Below are 27,459 nucleotides of genomic sequence, written 5' to 3' on the forward strand. Positions count from 1 at the left end.
GCTGAGGTAATAAATAACAAGCCTTAAGAAAGACACTCCTAACTAGCAGGTTTTAGAGTAGTAAATAGCACAGATAAGCTTGTCACTTTAGGATACTAAAGAGGATTCCCTGAGCCTAAGCCTTGCACTTACACCCTGTGTGATAAGAGATGACAGACATGCATATGTTTAATGAAAATATCATCAAGCAAATACATTTCTAATTCAAAATACCAAATTTTGTTAAGTAAAAACAAACAACTATTGAAATATATTTCATGGGTAAATATATAGATTAAGGAGTGACTTTTAGTGGCAAATTTTTAATGGCACAATGTTAATAGCCTTGTCATTTCTGCTTGTTCTGTCCTTGACAGATTCTGTAGCTTTTAAAATATGCTCTCCTAGGTACTTAAAGGAGGAAAATAATCACAGGGACTTTGCAAATACTTACATGAGAATTATTAAAGGCCCCACAATACTTTTGTGCTGTCATGACCCTGGGGGCACTACCAAGCCTTCATGGCCTCACAAGCCCCACCTGCAGCCTCCACCCACCACACTTCTTATGGCCAGGAGCCGATTTAAGCCCAAGCCTGATCCCCTAAGCTCTATTGTAAGGGCACCCATCCCCAGGTTTGTCTTTAGCTCTCTCTCTAGGAAGGACTTTGCACCCTTAGTGTTGCTTGTCTTTGGCCCTGTCTCCTTTTGCTCCTGCCTGGGCTGTCTGGTTGGACCTTGGACCTGTGTTTGGGGCTGCCACTAGCCCCTTTTACCAGCAGCCAGCTCAGCCTCTGTGAGGTGGCACCTTGCTGGGGAGGGTGCTGCCTGTGCTGGGCTCATCCTTGGCTCCCTGGTCCCCTGTCCTTGGGGAGCAGCTGGCCCTGGCTGCTCCCTGACCTGCCTAGGCACGCTGTTCTAATAACTCTCTGTTCCTGTTTGGCCTACTATAATCTGTAACACTATGAGAAGTCTTTTGAGAATTAATTGCTTCCCTGTGTTTCTGTGCTTAGCCTGAGAAACTACAGCTCTACCTCCAAAGCTACTTGTGTCTGTGCCACTTGTGTGGATTGCAGCTATGGGAGGAAGAGCAACCATCCCAATGAAAATTAAAGGACCTTTTGTGTAAGGTAACAAAGCTATTGGAATTGCATCTGGAAATAAGAGTAACATTCTTCATGCTTTCATCCCTAATAAACATAGGTCAGGAAAGCATCTTGATCTGTTCTCCCTGCTGGAAAAACAACACTTCAGCTGGGTCAAAGTGATGTGTGAGCTGACGTGAGGGGAGGCCATGATGGTTCCTTATGTCTGTTCCTCTTTCTAGTCTTTACAAAATTATTCCTCTTATTGGACATCTAACAGTTCAGAAGAACAAATTCCTCGCCTTGAGCTTGTGATGGTACTGTATTACATGGCTGGAGCTAAACCACTCTCCTGCAGGAGGCTGCTCCCTGTTCCCGTTCTCCTGGGCAAGCCTTGATCTCTACTAGATTTCTGTGAAGTCACCAGGCCTCAGAATTGCAGCTGTTAATGATGGCAATTCTTAGCTATCAGTATTCAAACAGACAACTATTCAGATTCAAGGAATGTATGCATGAAGAAATGATAAGAAACCTCTCCTTGCATGCAAAAGAGCGGTTTCTGTAACCCTTTGGTGTTCTTAGAGCCAGCTGAGAAAGAACCTGGAAAGCACATGTAAAATAATCATCAACTAGCCAGCCCTCCAATGAAATGTACAGCCAATGAAGAAGCTAGTCCAGGGACAAGTTGAAAATTAACTACTTGGTTAGCTCCACCTCTCCAACCAGGAAAGGGTGCTCTCAAATTTTTTTTTATAAATAGGTCTGGAGACCCCTCAGTTACCTTGAAGCTGTATATTCACCGGGGTTTTTCTGCTTTGTGTTGATAGGCTCTGGAAAGCTCCTCTACCTGTTTGACAAACTGAAGATTTCAAGTGCCAAGGTGATAGCGATGAATAGTGTGAAGGCAAATACTCTGGTGCATTTATACAAGCAGCTGAAAACTATATGGAGTCCACCAGCAGTGCCAGCACGACTCTGCAGTCTGGCCGCCTGCGCTCATAAAAACAGGAATGATGCATGTAAGTGTATTTCAGTTTATGAAAATAGTACTGGATACCTGCGTAAGAGAGATGCAGCGGTACAAAGATGACAAATGTAGTTAAGTGTTGCTGCTCTTTCTTATTTGTCAGCTAACCAAAAAGGGAAATTTGAGAATGTGACTGAAAGATTAAAGAAAAAAAGAGTGAATAGAATGAGAGAAACTAGAGATAGAAATACTGTACTGAATGGCATGATCTGTCTCCATGTGCAGGATTAAAACACTGTTATTACTACTGTTAGTGTTACTGGGTTCTCTGTGATTTTTCACTTGTAACTACAATGAAGAAACAGACTATACAACAACTCATTTTTAATTTTATCCTCCAAGGTTTTGACTGTTTTCAATGAAGACTGTATTTATAAGTGTAATTCAAAGCACATTTAGTGCAAATTGATTCTGAGTGACTTTGAATTTAATAGACGCTACAACGTTTAATTTAGAAAATGAGACCTAACAGAAGTACAGACCGCTAAAACCCTCCAAATGTGGTGTACAGGAGAACTACAATGAAACACTTCCTGAGATGCAGGATACTACTGGAAGATGTCAAAGACTTAGTTATTTAAAATACTGATTAACTTACCTACAAATAAGATGAGGCCAGCCAGAGACTGCGTCTCTTCTCATTTGTGTGCAGATAATGGAGCAATAGTAAAGAGTAATTTTTTACATCTAGGAAATCCTTTTGTTTTCTAATTTTTATCCTCTGTAAATGTATTTAGCTTACTAACTTTTCCCAAAGAACAGCCAGATCCTTCCTTGAATAGAGGCATGATTCCCTTCTATTTAAATTATCAAATGACAAACTTTTATTTACTGAACTGATGAGCAAACAGCTGATTTTGTGACACATTTAAAACAAAGTAGAATGGAGACAAGCATAGGGCTTTGTTTATATTGAAAGCTCAAGAAATAGTGAGTAACTTTCAATGTTTAATAGCTCAACACTTGTAAATGTATTTTTGAAGATGATGCCAAAATACATTCTGCCACTGAGTGACTAGCATTTCAAAAAACCTGGTAGATTAGCTGCCAAGTGCAATGTGCACTGTTGCATGTATTCCTACACATGGAAGTTTTATGTAATATATAGCATGCAAGCTTCCCAGTTCCCCAGCACATAAGAAATAATTCAGAGCAGTTTTTATAAAGATACAGTGTTTGCCATGTTTTTCAGAGTTCTCAGTCTAAATTTTTTTTTTTTTTTTTGCTACTCAGAATAGAAAATGTGAATTGTATTCTGAAAGCTTGAACAGAATGGGCACTTCAATCTAGTACCATAACTAGTTAATACAGCACTTCACCTTCCTTTTGAAAAGGTGCCTTTTAAATCTACAGGAGATGCCTAATTCTAGAAGCAAGACTAGCATTAAATTGTTTTATTAGTGAAAACTACTACAAGAGCCCAATTCCTAAAGCAAAATTAAAATGAGTCACACATGTATCCACGACAGTATTCTTCCCTTTTCTGACCTGTGTAGAGCTTTCTTAGTACAGCTCAAAAGTCTCTTAAAACTTTTACTTCCTTCCTACCAGTTTTTTTTCTTTACAAGCGTGTTCAGAAACTTCATTCTTCCCATTAAAATAAGGGAAAAGAGCCATTGTTTATCTAATCAAAGAAAAGCACTACAGTAATGTTTATAAAAACAATGATTCAGCCTTATAAAAAGTAGCTTTTCTAACAAATTCATATTAATTAGGTGTACTAATTAGGTGCATGCAAAAGTAGCTTTTCTAATTAATTCATACTCATTAGGTGTGTTTGTACAACTGTATGTACACTTACTCCATACAAGGATGTGTGCATATGAGAGAACATATTTTAATAGTCACAAGCAATGTCTATATTACTCCTTTATCTGCAGTTTATCAGCAAACTTATTCAGTGTTGGAGATTCAACAGCTAAAGCCAAAACCTGTGCCAGTAAGAGTAACGCCTGGGCTCATACAATCCTGCTCATCATTTGCAGTGACATGAATTACTGCTTCAGGGGGGAAATCCAGAGAATCCACTGTAATTGTGGTTAAAAGTCCTGTATGTTTATTCATTAATTTTTATTATTTATTCATTATTTTTATATTTGAAGACATAAACTAAGATTGCAAGTGAATATTCACCGCGAGTCCAACGACTTCCAATTTCAGAAGTCCCACAGACAATATAAATCAACATCCTTCATTAAAAAAGTAATGAAACCCATGAATCAGCAGCACCAAATCCCTCTACACAGTTCCTAATTCTTCTGCTTGTTCAGTTTTAATATACCACAAAACTTTATAGCCTATAGAATTAAAAACTTCAGGAATGGAACATATTACAATTGAGTGTTATGTTTCTGTTCCATTAGTGAAAGTATTACTCTAGGAAAATTATTTGAAATTGTTCAGTGGAGTAAGAAAGCAAACGAGAAAAGCTGAGATCTCTAGATCACCACATGCGATGAAGAAAGTAATTATTTCATGGGTACTCATGGTCCATCAGTTTCCAGTAAGGGGTGAAATGATGCCATATTTTTTGCTGTGGATATTTGTCCATGGGGAACTGTACTAAGAAATCAAAACTCGTTTCATGGGAACAAACATTCCAGGAAGAGATCATACAAGGCTGTTCCATTGTAAGACCATCGCTGATTAAAATAATTACAATTGCTATCTATCTCTGTTTACTCTCATTCCCCTCTTCAATTTAAGACAGATGCTATTTATTACTTAGATCTTTCTCTGCTCTATGATGTTCATGCAGGAAATGCCAAAACAAACTGAAAACACTATCTTTGGAATGGCTGGTTTTGGCTACCAGTGAATAGACACCAGCTCTGAAGAAGCCAGCCTGTGGGTTCCTCCATCTGGTGGCTAGACCCTCTGCACAACATGCATTCAAAGCAAAAAGAACAATCGATTAAATTCCACTATTCACAGCTGACAGTACAAACAGCCCTTTCAGTGACAAAAACTTGATCAAAGAAACGGTAAAATTGGACTATTGAGCTCTTAGGTAATGTCTTTAATGTACAGTTCACCATTTTCCCAAACTTCACGTCTTATCTTTCTCCCCTCACCCTTCCCACATGCAGGAGTAGTCGCTCACCGACCTGCATAGTGATGCTTTCACTTGGCAGTTAACTCAAGACATTTGCTGTGAGGACCTAGGTTAAACAATTCAAAGGCTGACGCTTTCCAGTGCCTTTTCTGCATTCCCCTTGTGTCCCTACAAGGGGAAAAGTATTTTTCTGCAATTCACTGGGAAAGAACTTTAGAAACATTGCTGAGAATCATAGCGTATATGTAAGAATTTCTAGTGATGTGGACTACTGCAGTGGATGCCTGTACTAAGCTCTGTGGTATCTTGTAACAATTCACAGAAGCTGTGGCTTCAGGTGCCTTTTAATACAATAGGGAGGGAGTTGCTGGAAATGTTCTTCATAGGGATTTTAAGTCTATGGAGTATACCCTCACCCTAGTAATTATTGCCAGACCTGAAGGGGTTTTTTTCTTTCTTATCCTTTTAGAAGAAGTTACAAGAAAAGCAGAATCCTTCAAGTTTGCAGTTGTTTGGGTTTTTTTTTAAGAATTGTATAAGTACAGCAACGACATGCAATCCAGGTGTGCCATCTCCAGGACTGCACATACAATTGCAGTAACTGCACAAATCGTCCATGAGATATCTTCTAAGCCCTTTCCATGCTGAGTTACTAAGCCTGCATGCATAATTTTAGCAAATGTTTTTATACAGAAAAGATAAAGCCTCTGTTTGCTTTACTGTGCCAACTGGAATTACCTCCTCCTTATCTGGACTTAGCCTCAGTCGCTGCCTTCTCATCCAGGCTCCTATCTCAGCCAAACATTCTGGAAGCAAAGAAAAGCTCAGCATTTCACAATCTGCTGCTGCTTTCCTGTTGAGCTTAGAGGACTCTGTCAGTCACATCCGTTTGGTAAAAAAGCACTGGACTGTTTATCAATAAACTGGCCTACATCACAGTCCAAATCTGACATCAATTCAGCAGAACTTTCAACACCTTGTCACGATGGACCTCAGCCAACTATCACTGTTATCCTCCAAAATCTTGATTCATACTAAAAAGCTTCAAAGAAATCAACCTATCTTGGATTTCCTCTGTAATATTCAATCCAAGCGGCTGAAGCAGAGCCATGGTCCTTTAAAGTTTAAATGGTTCTTTACTGAGTTTCAGTAATATGTTTGGTTTTATTTTTCTAATTCAGAATGTGTTGCTATGGAAAGCACCCCTGCTCAACTTAGGACAAAAACGTATTTCCTTCAAGTGGGTGAGCTTTCTCAACTGTTCCCACTGTGCTGTCCTCCCTGTTCTACTTCAGAGCTGGGTGAAGCTTGTTTCAAAGTCCCTGTGTAAACAAATCCAAGTGCTTTATTCAACAGGTTTTCATTTGGTTGGGGTTTTTTCCTCCTTAAAGATTAAAGCCATAAAGACTGAAATCCACTGAAGTGGAGTCGTTTTACTCCTCATTCTTACTTGACAACCACCTGAATTAATTTTCATACTCTTTCTTTTACTTTTGTAACCCGTATGTGAGAACTCTCTCCTCCCCAGGATACTTACAGGGAATTCAAAAATGAAACATTGAAAAATGTTTTGTCTCTTTAAATCAAGTTTACAACAGTGTAAATTGGCAGTAAATCCCTTCATTTAACTGAATTTATTTTGGATTTTTACCATAGAACTGTAGCCTTCAAAATATTTTCTTGGAAATTGTCTTATAAATTATGATAACCCAGTAATATACAGAACCTGTATTTTCATCAGGATCTTGACTCCCACACCAAAGCTTCTGATACTTGTATCAATGCTAAATGAACTTTTTAACTATTACTCCAAACAGACCTGTTAAAGCATCCACAGCTGTGATTAATTATAGAAAAAAATTCAAAAGATTGGGACTATTTGGATGGCTCCATACATCTAGTTCAGCTGGGAAAAGTAGGAAAAAAATACAGTGCAAATGTAAAAAGCCTCCAAATACTATAAAATTAAATGGAGCATCACTGTGTCTGGAAGGTTTTAAAAAAATAAATCAAGCACAGATTAGGCACAGATTAGTTTGTGGCAGATCTCTCTTCACAGATGACTCACATCTTGGTCATGCTTGTTTTATTACAGTATTTACTATAACTGTTCTGACAATACCATAGATATGTGTGTAACAAATGTAAAAAATAGACTAGACCCTCAGTAAGCTGATGGTAAATGAGGCATGCATAAAGCAAAGTATGCAAACTGCATTTTACTTAAATTGTCACTTTTTTTTTTTTTTTTTTTTTTTTTTACTTTGCACAGTTGAAAACAGATCTAGCAGATGAGGTTTCTACTTCTCTTTCCACAGAGACTCTGTATCACTTTAATTCATCCAGCAGGCCAATTGCCAGATTTCTGGTTGCAGTGTTCTCCATACACAGAAACTACTCTCAGTTCAGTAACAAGAGAGAGCATAGCTGAAACCTCCCAGATGGTCCAGAAATGTAACAAATTTGGAAAAACATGAGAACAACAGAGATCTGGCTGCTGTTGTTCTCTCCAGCTCACTGCATGCAAGTCATGTCTCTCTTGCATAAACCGCCATCTCTAGCTGGGACACAGCCAAGGAGAAACTCTGTTTTTGGAATGGTCCAGAAAAGAAGATTTTGGCCACACTGGCTAAGTGCTGGGAATAAGGTTTAGGGCTTATGTTTCCTTTTGCACAGGTAGTTTTTGCCTGTCTGCCATTTCCAAAACAAACCATCTCACTGCCACCGAGCTCATATTTTGAAGGGTTTTCTTTAACCCTGTAGAAAAGGGGTTTTTTTAATTAACTGCTAAGGTTTTACTGAAATTTATGCTCAGTAAGAAACAGCATGTGCACATAAAACTGGATGCAGATTCTGTGAATGATTCAGAAGGAAAACAAAAATTTTGTAGGTCAAAGTTATTTCTCTTTAGTTTTGCACCTGAACAGCCCATCGTTTCCGAAAGCCTACGCCATAAGAACTTTCCTTTGGTTGTGCTCTTCAACCCACAAGAAATGACTCATTCTGTTCAGCTTAGTAGCTCTATCATAAACTTCACATTTTCAAAACCTTGCAGGATCAAATCCCTAAAAAGCTTCACAAAGTTTGGTCATCTTAATGCCACAGTGTAAAGCAGTGGAGTTTGAGGCTTGTTTTTTCATTTGCTTTTAACAGGCAGAAAAGTGATAGTTGTACAGAAACCAGGTTACGCTCTGCAACTGTAAGCATCTACACTATGATATAGGATATACATACATTAGTTAATTTGGTAGATGTGACTTCTAAGCTGTCCAAGATTATCAATTGTATTTAGAGGATGTCACAGAAAAATGGTATGTGAAAGAATTATAATCTTGGTTTGTTAGTCAATGAGAATAAAACCCAGTATCTCTTGTTTATGCTTAGTATTACAATATCTGAAGCTATGTCTGAGCTCCCTGCTGCAATTAAGCATGAAACTCATATGGGTTGTTGTCATGACCAGAAGCTATGTGTTGTTCCTAAGTAGCTTCAGCAACAGACACATCTGACCTGTGCTAGAGTTGCCTAACCATGATCAATACACTATTAAACTGTGATTAAGCCTGAATGAATAATGGTGTTTATGGGCAGCAACTGTTTTCAATTTCATCAAGTACGCATCTCTTCTTAAGTTACAGGACACTGTATGTTGAAGATAGTAAGATCAGCCATCCCGAAAAACATTGAGAGTCAAACCAAGAATTCATTATGTTTGCAACTGAATCCTAATATACAAAAAAAAGACTGCACTTTAAAGAAGGCTTATCTTGGGGGGTAGGAAGTAAAATTAAATTTAAACCCAGGTTTAACATCCTAAGATCACATGCTCTTTGTCTATCTATCTCCTGAAAACCTTTTTTCTGATCATGTAGCCACACAAAGCAAATCACTTGCCAGAGTTCAACCTCCTCTTACTCAACTGAGTAGTACTTGAAATAGGTTATGCTGTGAATGCAATGAAAACTTCTTACACAATGTTGTCAACTACAGCAAACGCTTCTTGGTTGGCTTGAGCTGAGTATTTTGTCTCCATTTCAGTTAAACATTCTCAATGCTATGTCACATTCCTCCTCATGAAAATTCAAAAGTACTCACCCTAACAAGATTAAAAATCCCCAAAAAGTACATGCAGATTTGCAAAATTATTTTAAGAGAGTAACCAAGAAGTATGACTCAAAGCAGGTGGCAAGACGAAGGCCAGGAGCTGAAGTGTGGTGTTCTGCTCCTGGCTGCCCAACAGACCTGGCAAAAATGGGGACACTTACTTCATCTTTGCTTTCACCAACACTGCCAGCTTTTTAATGGACATCCCTTTTTGCTTTGTGTTCCCCACTGGCAGCTGTTAACACAGAAAAGGTACAAGATTGTAACCAGTTTCATCAAGGCTTGCCTCACACAGTGCCAAACAAACACTGGCTAAATTGGCCCCTTTCACCATCCCCGGCTGGGCCTTATTTTACCCTCCAGACTTTGAGACAGATGCAGTCAGGTAAAGTGGCCATAAAGTTAACTGTAACTCTTTTGGGTGCAGTTTGGGGCAGGGACCTTGCTGTGCCAGGGCCACCCATCTCTCTGAGAGAGACAGATCATGCTCCAGCGCAAGTTCAGCTGGAAGAAACCGAAACCTCCTACTTAAGCAAAACTGACTAGACAAGAATAAACGCTAATCCACTAAAGTGTGTAAGCAAGCCCTGCTGCTATTACCCTGTGAGGAAATACAGCTTTGGCATGAGTGAGGCACAGGAATTAGCCTGACCATGGGAAATGGCGAACACGCGCCCGTAGGGAACGATGATCTCTTCTCTAATGTTGTCACTGGATAAAATGCCGGTAGAATCCAGCCTCGGCCTGTCCCTGAGGGAAAAGCCGCTGGCTGGGTAGAAGCCACCTTCAACCGTGCTGAGAGAACCCGCCCGCGCCCCTGAGGGAGCGATAGCGGCGGGGGGAGGCCGTGCCGGAAGGGGCCGGGCTGGGCTGGGCGGTGGCACCCGGCGACTCCGCGGACTCCTCTACGATGTTGCCGTTGTTGCGCCGGGTTTGGGTGGCCGTTGCCTCACGGCGGGGGATACGACGGTGCAGCCTGGGCGCCTGCTGCTCCTACCGCCTGCGAGACGCTTGTGAGTGCTACCGCCCTCCCGCGCCGCTTCCCTCAGGGGGAGCCCCTTCCCTCAGGGGGGTCCGCCCAGGGACAGGCTGTCTCAGGCCGGGGCTGCCGTCAGCCCTCGACCGGAGCAGCTTCCGCCGCCTGAGGAGAGCAGGTCGCTGTCCGGAGCCCCCCTCGCTCTCCCTGCCCGGCTCATTGTCCCCCCACCCCGAGGCAGCCCCGCTGCCCACCCCGCTGCGCCCTCCCCGGCCTGCCCCGGGCCTGGGCAGAGCCCACGTCCCTCCATTGCTTCCACCGGGCTGAGGGGGCTGCCGGTGCCTCGAAAGTTTGTGTAGAAGAGGTGGGGACGCCAAGTTCAGTCTGGTTTTGTCCGCGACAATTCCTCTGCTGGAACATCAGGAAATGGCAGTAACGATAACAGGGCTGTGGCACTTTTGGAGAATGTTTTGCTCGCCTGCCTCTGTGTTAGCTGTATGCGGTGACCTTGCGCAGACCGATAAAGTTTGCTCCTTGCTGAGGAAACCGAGGGGCAAGGTTATTTAGCTGTCCCTCATGTGAGCGGTTTGTTAAAGGATTTCACTTATTTTATGCTTTTCCCTTGTGAAAGACCGTGAGCAGTTGTATCTAATGAAGTAGCTGGTAACGCAGGGCTTCAGACCCTCCCTGGTTTGGGTTCAGTGGCTGGGCAGGGCACAAAAAACTTTTGTCTGTGGGTTGTTGATGTCAGGGGACAGCAGGTAAACCAGTGCTCCCCAAGTCCGCACAGATCTCAGTCCTCTTTTTTAAGCAGAATAAAATCCAGTGGAAACTGTACTAATGCATCTGCCCTGCTTGTGCCAGTTTGAGATGCCCAAGCTGCCCCCAAAATGAGTAGTTTTGGGTTTTGCAGGTGTGGGGATCAGCTGTAGGTCCTGATTGCCTAAGCTAGTCTTGGTCAATATTGGTATGGGTGCTTCAGGAGCAGTGGTGTAACTCCTAAGCGCACGTAGGCGAAAGACTGGCACCTTCAAGAGAGTATTTTTGCCTTCTAGTGGGAATTATCCTGTGTCTGGTGCAATCTGACATCAGTGATGGTACTGATGTGTACCATCTCTAAGCAAAGCTGAAGTGGTGTGCTGAAATTCTGGCAAAGCTGTAAAACAGAAGCCACCTTAAAATCAATTGGCAATAAAAGGAAAACAATCTTCTGGCAAATAAGGGGACAGAATTTCTTTGAAGAGCATTTTGCAAATGCAGAAAGGTATCAACACAGTTCTAAGTCAAATTACTGCACTTCCCTGTGTGACTTTGAGTCATGCAAATGGAATGTATAATTTTTTTTTTACTTTCCTGTGCATCAGCTGACTTGAATTAGCCTTTGGAGCCAATATGCCAAAGCACCTTCTCTTGCCAAAAAGTTCTGAAGTGTTTAGTTGGAAGTTCTGTATCATGCATTACAGCCTGACTCTCTTCATCATCTTCCAGTGCATCCACTTTGGCAGAGTCCGCTTACAATTCCTGGGGGCACCCGACAGTCTCCTATCAATATCCAGTGGAGAGACAGTGTTTATGACCCCTTTCTGAAGCCTCTGAAAATCAGCTATGACCCAACAACATGTCTTCACATCTGGAACAATGGATATTCATTCTTGGTTGAGTTTGATGATTCTACTGATAGATCAAGTAAGCAAAACTCAGACAAATCTATTTAATGTCTTATTAATGCTTAAAGAGGAGAAATGTTTGCATGATGTAAAACCTCAGGAAAAACGTTGAAAATGAATGTACAGTTAACGCTTTAGCTGAACATGGATTTAAAGTGATGGGAATTGTAATGCAGAAGTTCTATATAGGTCTCACTTGCTATGTATTTATTACTACAGACATTGTGCACAAATCTTCTGTTGTAGGTTGAAACTTATTGCACAAGCCTTAATGCCCTCTTTTGATTAGGTCACAGCTTTGTCTACATGAGTCAATCTTCAGTCATATGTATCTGTATCTACTTAATTTGAAATGAGATTCCATCATTGTACTTTATTAATCTGCCACTCAACTCTTTTGTGGTGTTAACAGATATATTTAATGCATTTGAAATAATCAGCAGCAAAATGACTTTCAGTTGGAAAGCACACATACTTATCTCAGTAAGCTTTCAGAGAATTAAATAATACTGAGCTGCTACCATAGGGAGCAGGTGCATGTGTTCCTGTTGTTTTAGTGTAAGCAGGAGTCTGTGCATGCAAAATGCAATTATGCATTCCAGCAATTTAATGTGAAGAAGCACTCTGACCTGAGCAGCTAAATCTTTAAATGCTCAATAGAATCAAGTGACTTAAAATCAAGATGTTGCTACCAAATTCTGGATTTTCTGTCCATTGTTCCTTTTAATAGTTGACTTTACCAAAGGATATTGCTGGTATGTATAAAGAAGATATTTTGTAAAGGGTAGATGGACTGGTAGCAGTCGGTCAGGGATATTGTGAAGCACGTTATTCATGTTGATTACTCAACTTGTCCTGGAGGGAAACATTGAGGGACCCTGGGCAAGTTTGAACCCATTTGATTACAGTCATTGCTGTTTAAGACAACCGCTTACCGTGAGAGATGCTAGAACTTCATAAGGGATGTAGTAATGCTCTTGGAAAGGAAGCTTTCAACATATTAATGAACAACTGCTTTGTCTCTGTGATACAAGTATTTCTGGTTTATGTTTAGAAAGAGGCTAATAAAATAATGCAGCAAAAATGGTAGTGGTGGAATGCATGGAGCTTTCAAGGGGTTGTGTGATGTTTGGGGGTCTCTTTTGTTGTTTATAGCTGTTGACCAAGAATATTAGTTTCCAACCAGGGAATATTCTTGTCCTTGTTTGTTTGAGCACCGTGATACTTAATGAAGAAACCAAGCAGTGCCCTTCTATTTGCATGGTGCAAACTGCTATTGTGTTAGTGGGGTGGGGTTAGAAGAGAGACTAAGTTGGAGACATCACTTCTTAGCTCATCAGTGATTTTAACTTACTAACTTTAGGTTGGTTTTGCTTTTAATTTAACAGTCTTTTACTTTATACAGCCATACCCCACTATCTGTTGAGGATGCGTTCCCAAAAAGTGTAATGGTTTGCAGCTCAATGGATAACAAAGTTGGGATTTTTTTCTGCAAGGATTGATGTAATGGAGGGGAGCTGCCAGCAGGAGATTAGGAAATACACCCCATTTAAATACACAGGAACAGTTTTTGTGACAGGCAAGCATGGGATCCTCAGAAGTGTCAATTAGAGGGGTGCTGGCCTTTCAGAGGCTGGCTGTTCGGAGCACATCACAGCTCTGAGAGATCTTACCTGCTTCATCTGTAAGACTGAACACTTGAGGTAAATGTTTAAGTGTGAGCATTCTTGCTGCCTCTTTCTGGATGGCTGCCTTTTTATCATCATCATCTTCCTCAAATGAATTTAAGTCAATGAAGGGCGATGACGGCTAGTGGAGGATGGCATTAAACTATCAGTGACAGGATTCCAAAATGACAGAGGAACAACAGATCATGGGATGTTGCTGTATAAATGGCCAGGTTTTCAAGCACTTGCCTCTCTCCTCCACCTTTGTCTCTTTACTGTTTCTGTTTTCTGATTTTTCTTTCTGCCAGCTTCTGTCTAACAATGTTAGAAATACAGAGAAGAAAGTGTATGCATAAACCAAAAAAAGAAAAAGGCAACAGAACTGATACAGAAGATGAAAGACAAAATGAAATGTGCATCCAGGATAGACAAAAATGCCCAACTCCTGAGATGAGGCAAAACAAGGCTTGGGCAAAAGATGAAGGTAGTGCTGCCATGGGGTGTTTGCTTATGAGCAGAGGAGGAGGAGGGTGTGGGGAAGGTATGTACAGTACGTGGTCCTGTCTGTGTGCGTGAATGCCACCTGCTGAAAGGAAATGAGACTGAAACAGAACTAGGGTTACAACAAAAAGTGATGTGATTCTTTCCCCTGCTTGTTGTTAGAGTTCCTGTAAACTTCTGTTTTGTTTTGAAATGATCAAGACTGCTAAACTGAGAGGAAATGAATGTAAAGGAACTGTAAATTCCTACTTGTTTCCTGTCACTTTCTAGTGTCCACTATGGGAACCTGATTTTCTACATATGTGTGCCTGTGTCTAATGTTATTCATGAGGTAAACATTCGAGTGAATATGATTATTAATGTGAACATAGTCCCTTGCAGGTTTGCATCATCACATAATCTGGAATGGATAGTGTTAGACTGCAGAAACTTTCATTCTGAAAGGCTTGGCAGTGTGGGCCACATCTTAATCCCATCCCTGAAAGTTATTTTTCCTCTGTTATGATTTTTTTAGTGATTGCAGTATTGCATTTATGCTAAGAGCTCAGTGGATGAAATCAATTAAATGTCAATTTGCGTAGCTCATTTTACCTTACTCTTCTATCACAAGTTCTAGTTAGAATTTCAAAACTGCTGGCTGGCTTTCAGAGGAGAAGAAAACAAGAAAAAAACCTAACCCAACTCTTAATGCCTCTCATTGTTTTCTCCTTAGTATTAAAGTGATTAACTTCTTTTCAAAAGTAGCATTGGGATTATGTACTTTGTACAGTGGTTTGCTATAAAATTTAACCATGACATACAGTTAAGTAAAAATCAGCAAATGGGTCTCTACAGCTACATATTTGTTGTTAGCCCTTTGCTAGTAATTATGGTGTCTCATTTAACAGATGCTGTGATGTAATAACTATCAAGAAGACATTGCAGGATGTTCCTGATTCATTTAGGAGGAAATGAGTGAAAACCAACACTACAGAGAAAACTAGGCAGACTTTTTCATTCATGTGTTTGCAAAATGATGAGATGCCTCCTGAAATCAGGAGAGCAGACTGAATGTTTAGCTTTACTTGTGGCTAAAAAGTGCACTGAAGCTTCCAGAAACTCAGAATCTTGCCCAGACTGCATGCTTAGATGCTTTGTGGAGTGTAGCTTGAGCAGTTTACAATAGGCACAATATTAGCATATTTCTGGCTGTGCAGGCAATCTTTTCACATTGGTTATGCAATCTGAAAGATGTGTTGAAGCAGAATAGTATGCTTGGATTTTTGTAATTTAAAAAAAAAAAGCGGAGTTGAACATTTGACACAATGTGCTGTTTTTTCTGGCAAAATTGGATTTTTAAGTCTTGTATTGTCATGGGAAAATTCGATATTTTTCATAGATATTGAGGCTTCGCTGGGATGCCATTTTATAGATGTATCCATTGCTTTGTCATACATGTTTCTTCTGGTAAGGCAGTTCCCGTATGCCTGCTCAAAGAAAGCATAGTAATCGGCATGACTCTGCCAAACTTGATGTGGATTGGAAAAAAATTCCCTTGAGGGGAGACGGACAAGGAGACTGTTTAGTTTATCACCTTCAGTTTATCACCTTCAATTTGATGTAGTTGATTCAGGCTGCAGGGAAAAACAGTGATGTGTTTGCTTGAACAGTTTTGTCATAGCAAAGTAAATTGTAAAAGTAGCCAAGCAATAGAGGACTGTTTCAGTAAGGTAGTTGCTTCTCCTGATTTCTTCCCTGGGCAAACTTATTTCAAGCAGGATCTTGCTCTGTTATTTGGACAATTCTAAGTCATGTTTATTAATATGTGTGTCTTGTTTTGTTTTTTAGTAATCATTGGAGGTCCCTTGGAAAACCAATACAGGCTAAAGCAGTTCCACTTCCACTGGGGAGCTATAAATGAGTGGGGTTCAGAGCACACAGTTGACAGTAAATTTTACCCGGCAGAGGTATGAGATAAAATGTTGAACAATGCAAATGCTTGTGGGGACTGGAGGTTAGGTCTCAGACTGTCTGAGGCTCTAGACTGCATGCTAGAAGACTCCCAGTTTGAAGAACTGCAGTTTACTGTTGAGGATCAGACCTGGTAGGTGCCACAGCTCCTCTACCGTTTTATTAGTAAGTTCATATTCCCTGTGTTTTTTGGAGAAGAGCACAGTCTTAAAACTGAACATTGGCCCCATTACTGAAAGTTTCAGTATTGTTTTCTTCTCCCTGAATGTCCCCAGGGGTAGCTGCCAGACAAGCCAGTGACAGGCAGCAAAGGATCATAGTTACTCTAGCTCACTCTGGATGGAGTGGCACAACTCTTCTTGTCCTTCCCCATTTTAAAGGGCAAAAGGATGAGACAGAAAGCAGGCTGAGGGCACAGTCAGGTCTCAGTGAACTTGCAGGTCCCAGCAGATGTGGTGCAGATCAGGTGGACAGCAAATATTAGGTAAATGTGCAAGCTCAGTTCTCAATGAAAATGTAAGTGCTTTACCTCTGAGCTGCAGTAAGTGAAGAGTTCACATGAGGTGTAGGGTCTGTTTTCTTGGGAGTATGGTGAATGCATTGCATCTCACCTGCTGTCTCTAGTGGACCTCCAAATCTAAAATCACTTTATTATTACTAAACGCTTGCAGAGAAACAAAGCACATAGTAAATACTCTTTTAAAAATATTTAAAGAGAAAATGGATGATTATTTAATTCTCACACCCATACCTATAACTCAAAAGGTCTGGTCCTGCTTACTTTGTATACAATAACCGTCTTGTGTATGTGACCCCAGAGCTTTGGCTAATGTTAGAAAGTTTATTCCAGTTACCAACTTTTTTGTGTGTTCCTTGAAGCCATTAGAATAATGCATAGCAGAGTTCTATGGTAATACAGTGGTTGTCATGATCACTTTATTTTCTGTTTTCAATTCGTAAGCAATTATTAAAGTAGCAAAACTTTTTGTGATGAAGTAACTACTAAGGCAGAAAGAGAGTCAATAAAAAGGATGGAGCCAATGGGACAAAAAACAGATTAAGTTGCTCAGAGAGGAAAGTATGACAGGTATAAACATAGTTATATGCCCAAATGGAGAATCTGAAAAATTATTATAGCTTATTTTTGAGAAGATGTTTATCTCTTGTTAATGCGTTCATAATGATGCCTGTCAGCTTGGCAAGGTGTTTATTAAGGGCAAGGGTGTATGACTAAGTTTTGGAACTGGTGCTAGCTATCTAGTTAATACACAAAACCCCTCAATGGAACACTTGTTGTATTGGACTGTAAGCAGTCCAGAGGGAGCTTATGTTATGTACAGGAGAATGTTCCTTAGCAGAATAGCATGCTCTGATCTTCCTGTTAGGAGATGGAAGAGTCATTCAGGTCCAGCTATACTAAGCTTTTTTTTGTGCCTTTAACTAGCATTCCTGTAATCAGTCTCCCACAGACAAAACCCCTTTCATATGTGTGAAATGTAGTTTATGGGGGTCTAGCTATTGTTTAAGAAAAGGAAGAAAGAAAAAAGAAAAAAAAAAAAAGGAGTACCATTATTTTCCAATAATGTCGTGGTCCTCGTTTTTGGGGCATGTGATTTCTGAGGTAGCTCACTGCAGTGTCTCAAATTGCCAAGGACCAAATGTAACAAAGATCAAAGCAAAGTTTCTTGATATCATTGCTGTGTTCTGTGCATGTGTTGATTCCTCATTTATTTATATTCCAGTTGCACTTAGTACACTGGAATGCCGTTGTGTACCCAACTTTTGAAGAAGCTGTAATGGAAGGTAACGGCTTGGCTGTTATTGGAGTGTTTTTAAAGGTAATTTCACTTTCTGTAATAAGCTGTAACTATGCCTTTTATTTTCATTTTGTTAAAACCAATTTAGGACAAATTACCTCTAGATTTCTGTTGTTGTTATAAAAAAAAAAAAACTTTTTAAGGTAGACATGTAGAATGTCAATTCAATGATTCTCTAACTCCTACCTGTCCTCTGCAGCTAGGAGACCATCATGAAGGGCTTCAGACACTGGTTGATGCCTTGCCAGCAGTTAAACACAAAGTAAGTATTTTTAAGTATCCCACCGGTTATCACTCAGTATAGCTAATGCAGTCAGCCAGCATCGAGGATACTTTGAGAATATCAAAACACTAATAAATGCTTTCTTCCTTAAATGTCAGTAGGGGGCCTGATTGACACCTTGGGTGAATTGTTGATTATACTGGAGGGGAAGCTAATTTTTAAGGAGGAATTGTATACATGCATGCACATGTTTAATGCTTGCTCTCACTGAAGCCTGCTCTTCTGCTTCTACGAAAACAGATGCCACTGGATTAGTTTTTGTGTGTTGTTTTACTGGAAGGAACTTTCTGTGCTGCGTAAAGTGGTAGTTTATTTCTTATGGAATTAAGGCTTCCAGATTTTTGTCCGATCTTTGAGGAGATTATTGTTTGCTTTTTTTTTTAAACACTGTAAATTTTCTGCTAGGGGAATGGGACTCTTTCTTAATAGCTGATTTCTGACTTCTACCAGGAGAGGGAGTGCTGCATCTCTGATAGCATTCAGAAGCAGCTCATGCTCCTCCAGATGCCTATTCCTATTTGAAAGTACACACAAAAAAATACGCATCAAGAATTTTGCTGGCTTGTAAGCACTTCCAGTTGAAGTCGCTGTGCCATTATTTATCACAGTAAGGATTTTTTTTTAATCCAAATAAACCAAATATTTATGGCAGTGCAGTGAAAACTCTGCCAGATAAATATCAAACAAATCAGTTCATTGCCAAAAAGACCTACAAAAATCTGTGAGTATACATCCATTATGAGAATACAATATAAATTTGAAAGAAACTAAAGTCAAGATCTTTAAAAATAAATGGTAATATCAAACATTAGGCTCATCAAGCTGCATGTGGGCTGCTCTGAAAGGGGTCTCACTTCCAAAGGATGTTGGTGACCTGGCAACTCATAAGCACTTGACTTAAAACATTTGAAAACCTTTGTTGCCAGTATATCACTGACTTAAGCACCAAACCCAAGGAATATCACCCTGGTGAGGAGGAGGAGGAAGGTCAGATAGTGCCCATTCTGATGTCCTTGCACCTTCCTCTCTCACACGGTGGGTGAAAGCTCCCATCTAGAATCTCTTGTCCAACTCCTTATTGAAAAATTCTGTACTGTAATATTTCTCATTCTCAGTGGGGAACTGATAAAGGCTATTGAAGGAAAAACAGGAACTTCATTTCCTGCATTGCCAGGATATCCTGGAAACACCTCAAGAGTAAAATGTTTGTGTAGGACATCATGGGCTCTGAAGCTCCTACATGCTGTCTGGTATCTCACTTGTGGGAGTGCAGATTCTGGAGACGTGAATATTTGATGCGATTTAAGTAAAACTTTAGTCCTCTTCCCTCTCCCTGCTGCCTAAAATCACGTTGTGAAAAGTAAAAGTGCTATTGTTTGCAGTGTATTAAGTTTATCTGGCAGAACTACCTGAACTTATTCCACCACTCTTTCTTTCTTTTTCCTGTTTGCCTCTAGCTCCCACAAAGACGCAGTCAGTTGCTCCTTTGCACCACTCCTTGTTTCTTCTGCACTGAATTCCTAATGGCTTGTGGGGACAACAGAAATATTTAAATTTTGTCGACTCACTAGCTGCCTCTTATGCCTCAAACCCAGCTTGCCAATTTTGTACAAGTTTAGGAGGTTTTAAATTATTTTATGTTGATCATTATTAATATTCACAATACCTAATTTTGCATATGTATAAATAACGTACAGTATTTCATCTTATTGTTAAGCTTTTTTTTAAATTTCCTGTCACTTTTTTTCCACGAAACACAATTTTAAAAAATAAATTCTTTCTGGGCTTTAGGACACCGTTATCGAGTTTGATGTCTTTGATCCCTCCTGTTTGATACCTTCGTGCCCTGATTATTGGACCTATGCGGGCTCTTTGACTACTCCCCCACTTACTGAATCAGTCACATGGATTATTAAGAAGAAGCCAATAGAGGTTGATGAGAACCAGGTAAATCTCATGCTTACGCTTCAAATCATAGCATACCTGTTTGATTGCATGCTGCCGTGGAGGGGAAGATGCACACTAGTAGTTGCTTACCAGTACCAGTAATTCTCTGAATACATGGAGATCAGTGGCTGCTTCACACTCAGGCTTTGTTTGGGGAGGTATCCGGACATTAACAACAGCTATTGAAAGACTTCAGACCTCTTCAGTAAACAGTTAAAAGATGTTTCTCCAGCTCTCAGATAGCACTTTATCTTGATCTGTGATAAATGATGGCTTATGCTGGAAGCTGCCCCTTGAAAACTTCTAAGGTTATGTATTGGACCACTGCATAACTTTGTTCTCCTTACCAGGATGCAGTGCTTTTTGTGGGAGGAAGGGAGGAGAAGGGGCAGGTTTTGTTCAATTCCAAACTCTGACCTTCTGTGCGTATTCTCAATAGCCACATGCATTTGCACAGAGATCTTGCAGAGACTGCAAGGACTAGTTCTCTGTTCTTCTCTTGGGCGGACTCTGAAGGTACAGAAGAGATGGTGGCTCCGAGTTCTTCACATGCCATTCTGATGGCAAGAGATAGAGTGAGGCCCCACTGGCGTGTTCTCCTTTGCCTTTGTAGGCATGTTTACTCTGTATTTGGTTATACTGTCCTTGAATTCCTTTTTTTAATTCCCCTTTAAAAAAGGACAGACAACCAAAAGTTGCAGCAAATGTTTGTATTACAGAAGTTATTTCAAGTGGAGGAGTTTGTGGTCAATAGTCTGTTACACCAACCCAAAGTTGACACCATATGCTTTTAATTTTAGTACTTCATGTTTCAATGTAATGTTATTCCTTCGTAGATGTAGGGACAAGTAGAAAATGGTTAGAAGGAGGACTCATTGGAATTGTACTACAATTGTGGGTTTTGTTGGAAGTTCTCAGGATTTTTTTTGTCTAGTCAAAAAAGTAGAGTACTTTGAGGGACATTACAGCATAGAACAAGTCTTGGAGATTGTTGCAAAGCAAGTAAAAATGAACAACCCCCAAAAAATCTACCATTTTTTCATGGTTTAAGAGACACTGAAAGTTATCTGTGCATTGTCCCTTTTTTGGAGGCTTTGATTAATAATGAAGTGCGAGTCCAACGACATGAGGCAAAATACTGATTTATTTTTTTTTTATACAACTAGATGGAGCTAGTCCATCTACAAAGTCATGCTCCAAACAAATGCTAACTCTGAAGAATAGCCATGTACTTGATCTTTATGTTTTAGTTTACATAAAGGAACAGGACGGGAAGAACTGAAGATTGTTAACGGAGCAGAGAGAACTGAATGCATAATGTGTCATTCTTTTCAATTGAACTTTTTTTTTTTTTCTTTCTTGGCTCTTCTTCACTCTCATTCTTTTATGGCACAGAAAGGCTCATAGTTTACTTAACATTGTAATGCCCTTGTGAGCATTAAAAGCTGATCTGCTGCATACTTTATTTTACTCCCTAGTTATAAACCACTGAGAACAACAACTATGTAGATTGTTGCTTGTTGAGGTTCCCTCTTTTCTGGGTGCCAGCATATGCATGTCTATATAATATAACTTCAGGAAGGGTGCAAATTAAGAAGGCTGGAGAGGTTTAAAGATGGCATATGTTCCCTTACTTGAACGGGAATTGGTTCAGTCTCAGATATGCCGCACTTGAGATTTAGTTTACCTGAAGATGACTTACAATTCATCTTCTGCATTGATATGGATGATGGTGTAATCTTTACCAGCAGGTGACAAAGAAGTGCCAGTAGTTCACGCTAAAGTTTCTCAGAATACAAATATAATAATAGTACCTTTGATTATTTTTTCTTCCAAGCATGAATGAATGTGTTTTGTCATGAACTCCAGTAATTTTCCAGTTAGTAAAGTCACAAAATTGGACATTTCTCATTCTCAGCTGGAGGCATTTCGGATGCTGCTTTTCACTTCAGATGGTGAAGAAGAAAAGAGAATGGTAGACAACTTTCGCCCACTTCAGCCATTAATGAATCGAACTGTCCGTTCATCCTTCCAAAGCAGGCATCTCTTGAATACCGAAGTACAGCCCAAGGACCACACTGAGCAGATCAGGCCATAGATGGCCCATGAAATGGCAGTTCAGACTGCAGTACCTGGATATAACAGATGTTATTTTTTAATTATTATTTTTCCCTTTTCTGCAGTGTGTGTATGCCATACAGTTTCACAGCCAGCCAGTTTTAGTTCTGCTAAGTGCCATTTGACCTTCAGTAGAGAAGCTGTGGAGTTTTTTTTTTTAGTTTTGTTTTCTTTAAAGTAGTAAATAATATTAACTCTTAACAAATTGACTTGCTTCAAAGCAGGGATCAGTAAGGAATTATTTTGACAGTGAAAGGAAAAATAAGGGCAGGAGATCTCTTCCTGAATTGTTCTCTGTCTCTTCAACTGCTCTTTCAGTGACTTGCATGAATTCATAATCCCAGCTAAAACATGCAAGCAGGAGGTGGGAAGAAGTGAAAAGTATTAATACTGATCGGGTCCTTTTGTGGAATTCAGAGGTTTGGGAAGTGAACTAGCTTCTCTACACACATACATAGACACATTTATTCTTCTTCCTTTTTCCTTGGTGCTTAGGATGACAAGAGGAGAAGGGAAAAAATGACTTGTAGAATCTAACCTCTTTCCATTCCTTTGACTGTACCATCCATGTTTGATATGGATGTCACAGAACGTCCACTCTGTCTACACCACAAGCCAGAAGACTTTTTCTAAAACCTTATAACAAGTGTAGAAGTTTTTAGCTTTGGCAGCTTTTACTTTTCTGTATTAATAATGTGCCAGGAGAAGAGAGCAGAAGAGAATTCACCAGTATCTCAAGACTGGCAAGAACAGCAAATTAGGTGAAAATGTCCAATTGATCCCAGGAAATTGAGCACATCAAAGGAAGGCGAAATTAGATAAGCCCCAGCTGGCCTTCACAATGGGATTTTTGGGGAAAAAAATAATCAACAGCAGTTTCTGAAACCTAATTCAGTGCTAGGAGAGTATGGACAAAACGCAGCATTCACATACTTGCCAGATTTTTTTCTTTTTCAGTAACTCAGAGTACCAGTGCACTCTCTTCAAAGTTTTGTCTTAAGATGTACTTATAAAAAGAGTTACCTAGCTTCACGAAACTGGGGACCAGATTGTATTATAGCACCTTATGGTAATAGAGGAGTGGTGGTTGAAACTTATTTGTGGACCAGACAAAATTGTTTGTCAGCTGCCTGCTGTGGAGCCTTATCCTAGAGTTATGGTCCAATTGCCACAAGTATTATCTACCTCTGAAGCATACTACTACTAGCCATAACTTCCTCTCTAGCACCTTTCTCACTGGCTTTTTATGCTTTACTGTATTTAACAGTGTGCCCGTGCATGAAATTCATGTACCAAATACGTGGTCGGATTTTCTGAGGAGGAGCAGGTCTGTCTGTAAACTCATGATGTGATCTTGATTGATTGTATTTGAGGAGTTTTCTTAGAGAACAGATGTTACCTGGTCTCCCTCTGCCAGTAAGCAAGGTCACTGGTTGCTGGTGTGATTCAGCACCAAGTGATGCCAGGACACTAGCTTGTCAATGCTAAATGCAGAACTTTAGAATTGATACCTTTTTTTTTTTTAAGTCCAAGTGTTCAGTTTAAAAGCACTTTAATACTTTTTATTATGATCCTGAGGATTTTAAGGCTTTCGAATATTTTTGTTTAGCCAATTAAGTGCCCAGGTTCTGCCTTTGCTGCCTTAATAGCTCTACCTCAGGCATTTCAACAGTTGTGCCTTTCTCTGTTGGCAGTTGGAAATGTGCTCACTTTACATGTAGAATCACTCGTAAGGTTAATATAAGGAAATCTCTCTTCTCTCCCAGTGTAGTATAATTACCTTTTCGGTGTAGTATATTCAACACAGTAGTGTATGCATCTTTGATTTCCTTACCTCTCCCAAGTCCTTACTGCTCAGTTGAATTTTACCACCTTGGTTGAACTTGGATGAACTATACAATCTATATCAACTTAGTTTAACTGAGACAGTATAGTTCAACCACAGAGTGTTTGGCATCATCAACCAGATTTTTTATTTTTTTTTTTTTACTATGTTTCTGCTCTGCAGAACCATATCAGTGATGGTTTTGCCAGAGAATGACAGGTTCCAAAATAATTTTGAAAGGGATATCTACAATTCTGGCAATAGGAAAAAAAAAATTCTTTTACTTTCCGCCTGAAACTACATGATCTAGTCATTGTTAAGCTTGAGGTTTTCAGGCAGTGCTGTTCTTGCAAACACATTTCTGAGGAGGACCCTGTGGGAAGATGGCAGTGATTCAGAACTGGCATATGTCTTGTCTATGAGATTTTTGCTCCTCATTATTAGCAGTTAGGAAAAACTGTAATATAAAGACATTTTAATGTTACCTTCACATTTAAAAATACAAGTGACTCAGCAGCACTGAGCTAGCTATAGGTAGCCTGCATCAGTATCCTTGTCATATATGAATGGGTCTTTTAAAAAGCTTCATGCAATTGCTCAAAGTTTTTTAGTTGTCTTGGTAATTTTCACCAAGTTTGATCCACTGAACTTGTTTCGCTAGTTAGCATAGCTTTCCTAGCATGTGCAAATACAAAATACATATTTTGTTCTTGGGGAGCTACTGTAGTGTAAATGATCTTCAGGTGCTTCATAATGCCATAGTATGCTCGTACCGAACTGAGTTCTCAATGGTTAGGTTTGCTCTGCTGAACCAAATTTTCTTCCTAGGTGTGTAGATCTCTTCTTAACGTGCTTACCATCATGCATCCATCAGAGATGATGTTGCCTATCTTCTGTTTTCAGTGATCTATTTAAAATTCTCATAGAGATTTACTTTGTTAAAATATTGGCATGGAAGTTTTGTTAAGTTTTGTTAGAGAATAGGTATATTATCCAGTCATACAATTAATAAGGTACTCCATACGTATTTATATAAACTCACATCTAAGTATATTGCCATAAAATTAATCAATTTCAGCACTGATTGTTTCAAATATCTGGAAAGAGGGTCAATGTAGAAAAAATTACTACAAAAATAAGCTTTACAGGAATTTTCTGTTACAGTTATTTTGCTGGTTTTTGAGTCTTGCATTTATGTGTTAGTGTTTTAGCATCTCTGGTTAAGGCAGGCAGTATCTCAGTTGCAGGGTGGATTGTCATTGAAATTAGCAGACTGGAAATAAACAGAAAGGTTTTTTGGGTTTGTTTTTTGTTTTAACTTTTATGTTACAATGAATGTTTTGGTCTTGCAAAAGCTAACTTCAAGAAAAATAATTCTAAGAAGAATAATTTTGTGTCCGTGCACGTGTATGTAAAACAGGAGGTGGGATATAATTCTTTTGCCTTATTCTCTCAGTTGTGTGGGGAGAAAAACAATTTGATTGTTGGACTAGAGGTGATACTTGTAATCATTTTGCACAACTAAATTAAACTCTGTTTGAAAGGTGTCTGCATAGGAATCTTTAGGCTTTTCTTTTAGATGGTACAATACGAAAGGGTCCAAGCACACATTTGTGTTTATCCTTGTATGGTAGTCACTTCGATTACTTAATACTGTACTGGGAGGCGTTCTTGTGGCAATAAGTACTAGGAGTTAAAGACTGTAATAGAAATAATTTTGAGGACAGCTTACTGAAATGGGAGTATAAGTTTTTGACAGTAGATCTGCACCCATGTTGGTGTGACTTCCAGTTGCCTTTTGATATTTCTGTTAAATATCGCTCTTATCAGAAATCTCTTTCTTGGTGGCTTGGTAGTTGGAACAACTTCATTTGGCATTTGAGTGTTTGAACCGTATTTCTACATTCCAGAACTTTCACACCAGTGCATTTCAGGTGTATGCCGCCATCACATATACCTGACCAGTCTCTTGTTGTTGTCTTCTGGCGTGGATGGCTTGCATTAGTGTTTTTACAGCAGGTCTGACAGGAGTGTATCTTTGGGCTTCAAAAGCTACAGAAATGGAGATTACTTTGATCTCATGAAAATCTACTGGGTTTTAGAGCACTGGAATTCTACACAGCTTACTTTTGAGGAAGGGTCTCTTTTTCTGTTCAACTTCATAGTCAATAGTATTTGCATTAAAATTTGAATGCCTTAATTTTGAATGTCTTAACTTGTATTTCTTGGTACATCTTTGTTTTTTCTTTGTGCATCTTGTTTTTGTGGCAGTTATTACATTGTGTATTTTAATGTATGTTATCTGCCTAATCATAATTTACTGAAATAATTGTCTTTGCAGACAATATATGTAACAGGGAATGCCTTTTGTTCTCCTAGGATACAGACCTTTTTCCTCAGTTTTTACTGATGTAAGGAAACTTCTAGCTGCTGGATTTAAAACTGTTAAACTAGCATGCAACTATGCAATAAAGAAACATAGAGAAACCTGTGTCTGTATCTCATTGTGTGATTAAGGTCTCCAATTTAAACAGTAGGTTTTCTGTCAAGAAAATAATACAATTCCTCCTTGAGAATGAACCAGTTCATTGAGGGGAGTTTAATCAGATGTCAGACATTCTGTGATACTTAAAAGCTATGAAAGACTCTGCTGAACTGTATTATAATTGGAATGAAAGAACAATGACCTCTCTGTTGCCACTGTACTCATGGAAGGATATCTAATTATTTGCTACATTCAGCTAGATGCAATATGCTATCTAAAATGGGATTCCAAATTTTGGGCAACGTTGCTAGACTACTTCATTTGACAGCGATCATTAAACTGGACCTGTCAACTAAGGTGCTTTTTCCGTTGTATAATTGGTCTTGATAAAACTGAGTGTTGATGTATTGTGTAACTCTCAAGAGTTTCACATTTAGTGGTTGTGGCTACAAGAATCTTACCAAATAACCTGAAAAAAAAATCTTTGGGTAAAATAAAATACCAATTGAAAAAAAATTGACTAATCAAGTGAAATAAGGGTGAATTTCTCTGTCTCACTGCTTAGCCATGCTTAGAATCTAGATATCATATAGATATGTTATGCTTAGCTGATTTCATTCAAACAAGTTTCCACTTCTTTTGATGGGAAAAGTAGGAGATAACATTCCTGGTTCAGGAATTCCACTCTTATATTGTTGTAGACAATACTTTTCCAGAAGGCCTCCCATACTGTGCTATTTGGTACCCTTTGTGGTAGGTGAGCCATTTCAGCGTGACGAAAGAGTGGCACGGGTTAAGAGTGAGGCCAGCTCCGCTGTTGTTACTATCGAAGGGTTCTAGAAGCTCCCACCAATTGCATTTACCCAACAAAAAAAGCTTATAAGCTCTTGTATTAGTACAGCTGAGGTGTTTGCTAAAGAAACGGCTTATTTGGTTCCAGCAGGCTTATTTTGATCAAGGCAGCTTTCCTGAT

The 27,459-nt window shown here is 39.5% G+C and overlaps 1 protein-coding gene across 2 annotated transcripts; it reads left to right on the forward strand.

Annotated features, from left to right (window-relative positions):
- Nucleotides 1-777: 777 nt before the first annotated feature.
- CA5A (carbonic anhydrase 5A) lies at nt 778-26,491 on the forward strand. 2 transcript variants are annotated; one of them, XM_075765767.1, is made up of 8 exons: nt 778-1,109; nt 1,892-2,083; nt 11,715-11,912; nt 15,889-16,007; nt 17,754-17,849; nt 18,028-18,090; nt 19,903-20,058; nt 21,977-26,491. In XM_075765767.1, the coding sequence occupies exons 2-8, from the start codon at nt 1,954-1,956 to the stop codon at nt 22,154-22,156; spliced, it is 942 nt and encodes a 313-aa protein (XP_075621882.1). In that variant the 5' UTR covers nt 778-1,109; nt 1,892-1,953; the 3' UTR covers nt 22,157-26,491. The 2 variants fall into 2 exon arrangements, with proteins under 2 accessions (XP_075621882.1, XP_075621883.1); XM_075765768.1 differs by lacking the exons at nt 778-1,109; nt 1,892-2,083 and adding an exon at nt 10,104-10,263.
- The last annotated feature ends 968 nt before the right edge of the window (nt 26,492-27,459 follow it).

The sequence above is a fragment of the Balearica regulorum genome, chromosome 13 (genome assembly GCF_011004875.1).
Source record: "Balearica regulorum gibbericeps isolate bBalReg1 chromosome 13, bBalReg1.pri, whole genome shotgun sequence".
Taxonomy (NCBI): Eukaryota; Metazoa; Chordata; class Aves; order Gruiformes; family Gruidae; genus Balearica; species Balearica regulorum.

Excerpts from the sequence above, each read along its gene's own strand:
- CA5A (XM_075765767.1), top strand. The coding sequence starts at position 1,954 with ATGAATAGTGTGAAGGCAAATACTCTGGTGCATTTATACAAGCAGCTG. Across the intron at positions 2,084-11,714 it reads TAAAAACAGGAATGATGCAT|TGCATCCACTTTGGCAGAGT; the intron begins GTAAGTGTATTT and ends ATCATCTTCCAG. Across the intron at positions 20,059-21,976 it reads TAGAGGTTGATGAGAACCAG|CTGGAGGCATTTCGGATGCT; the intron begins GTAAATCTCATG and ends TCTCATTCTCAG.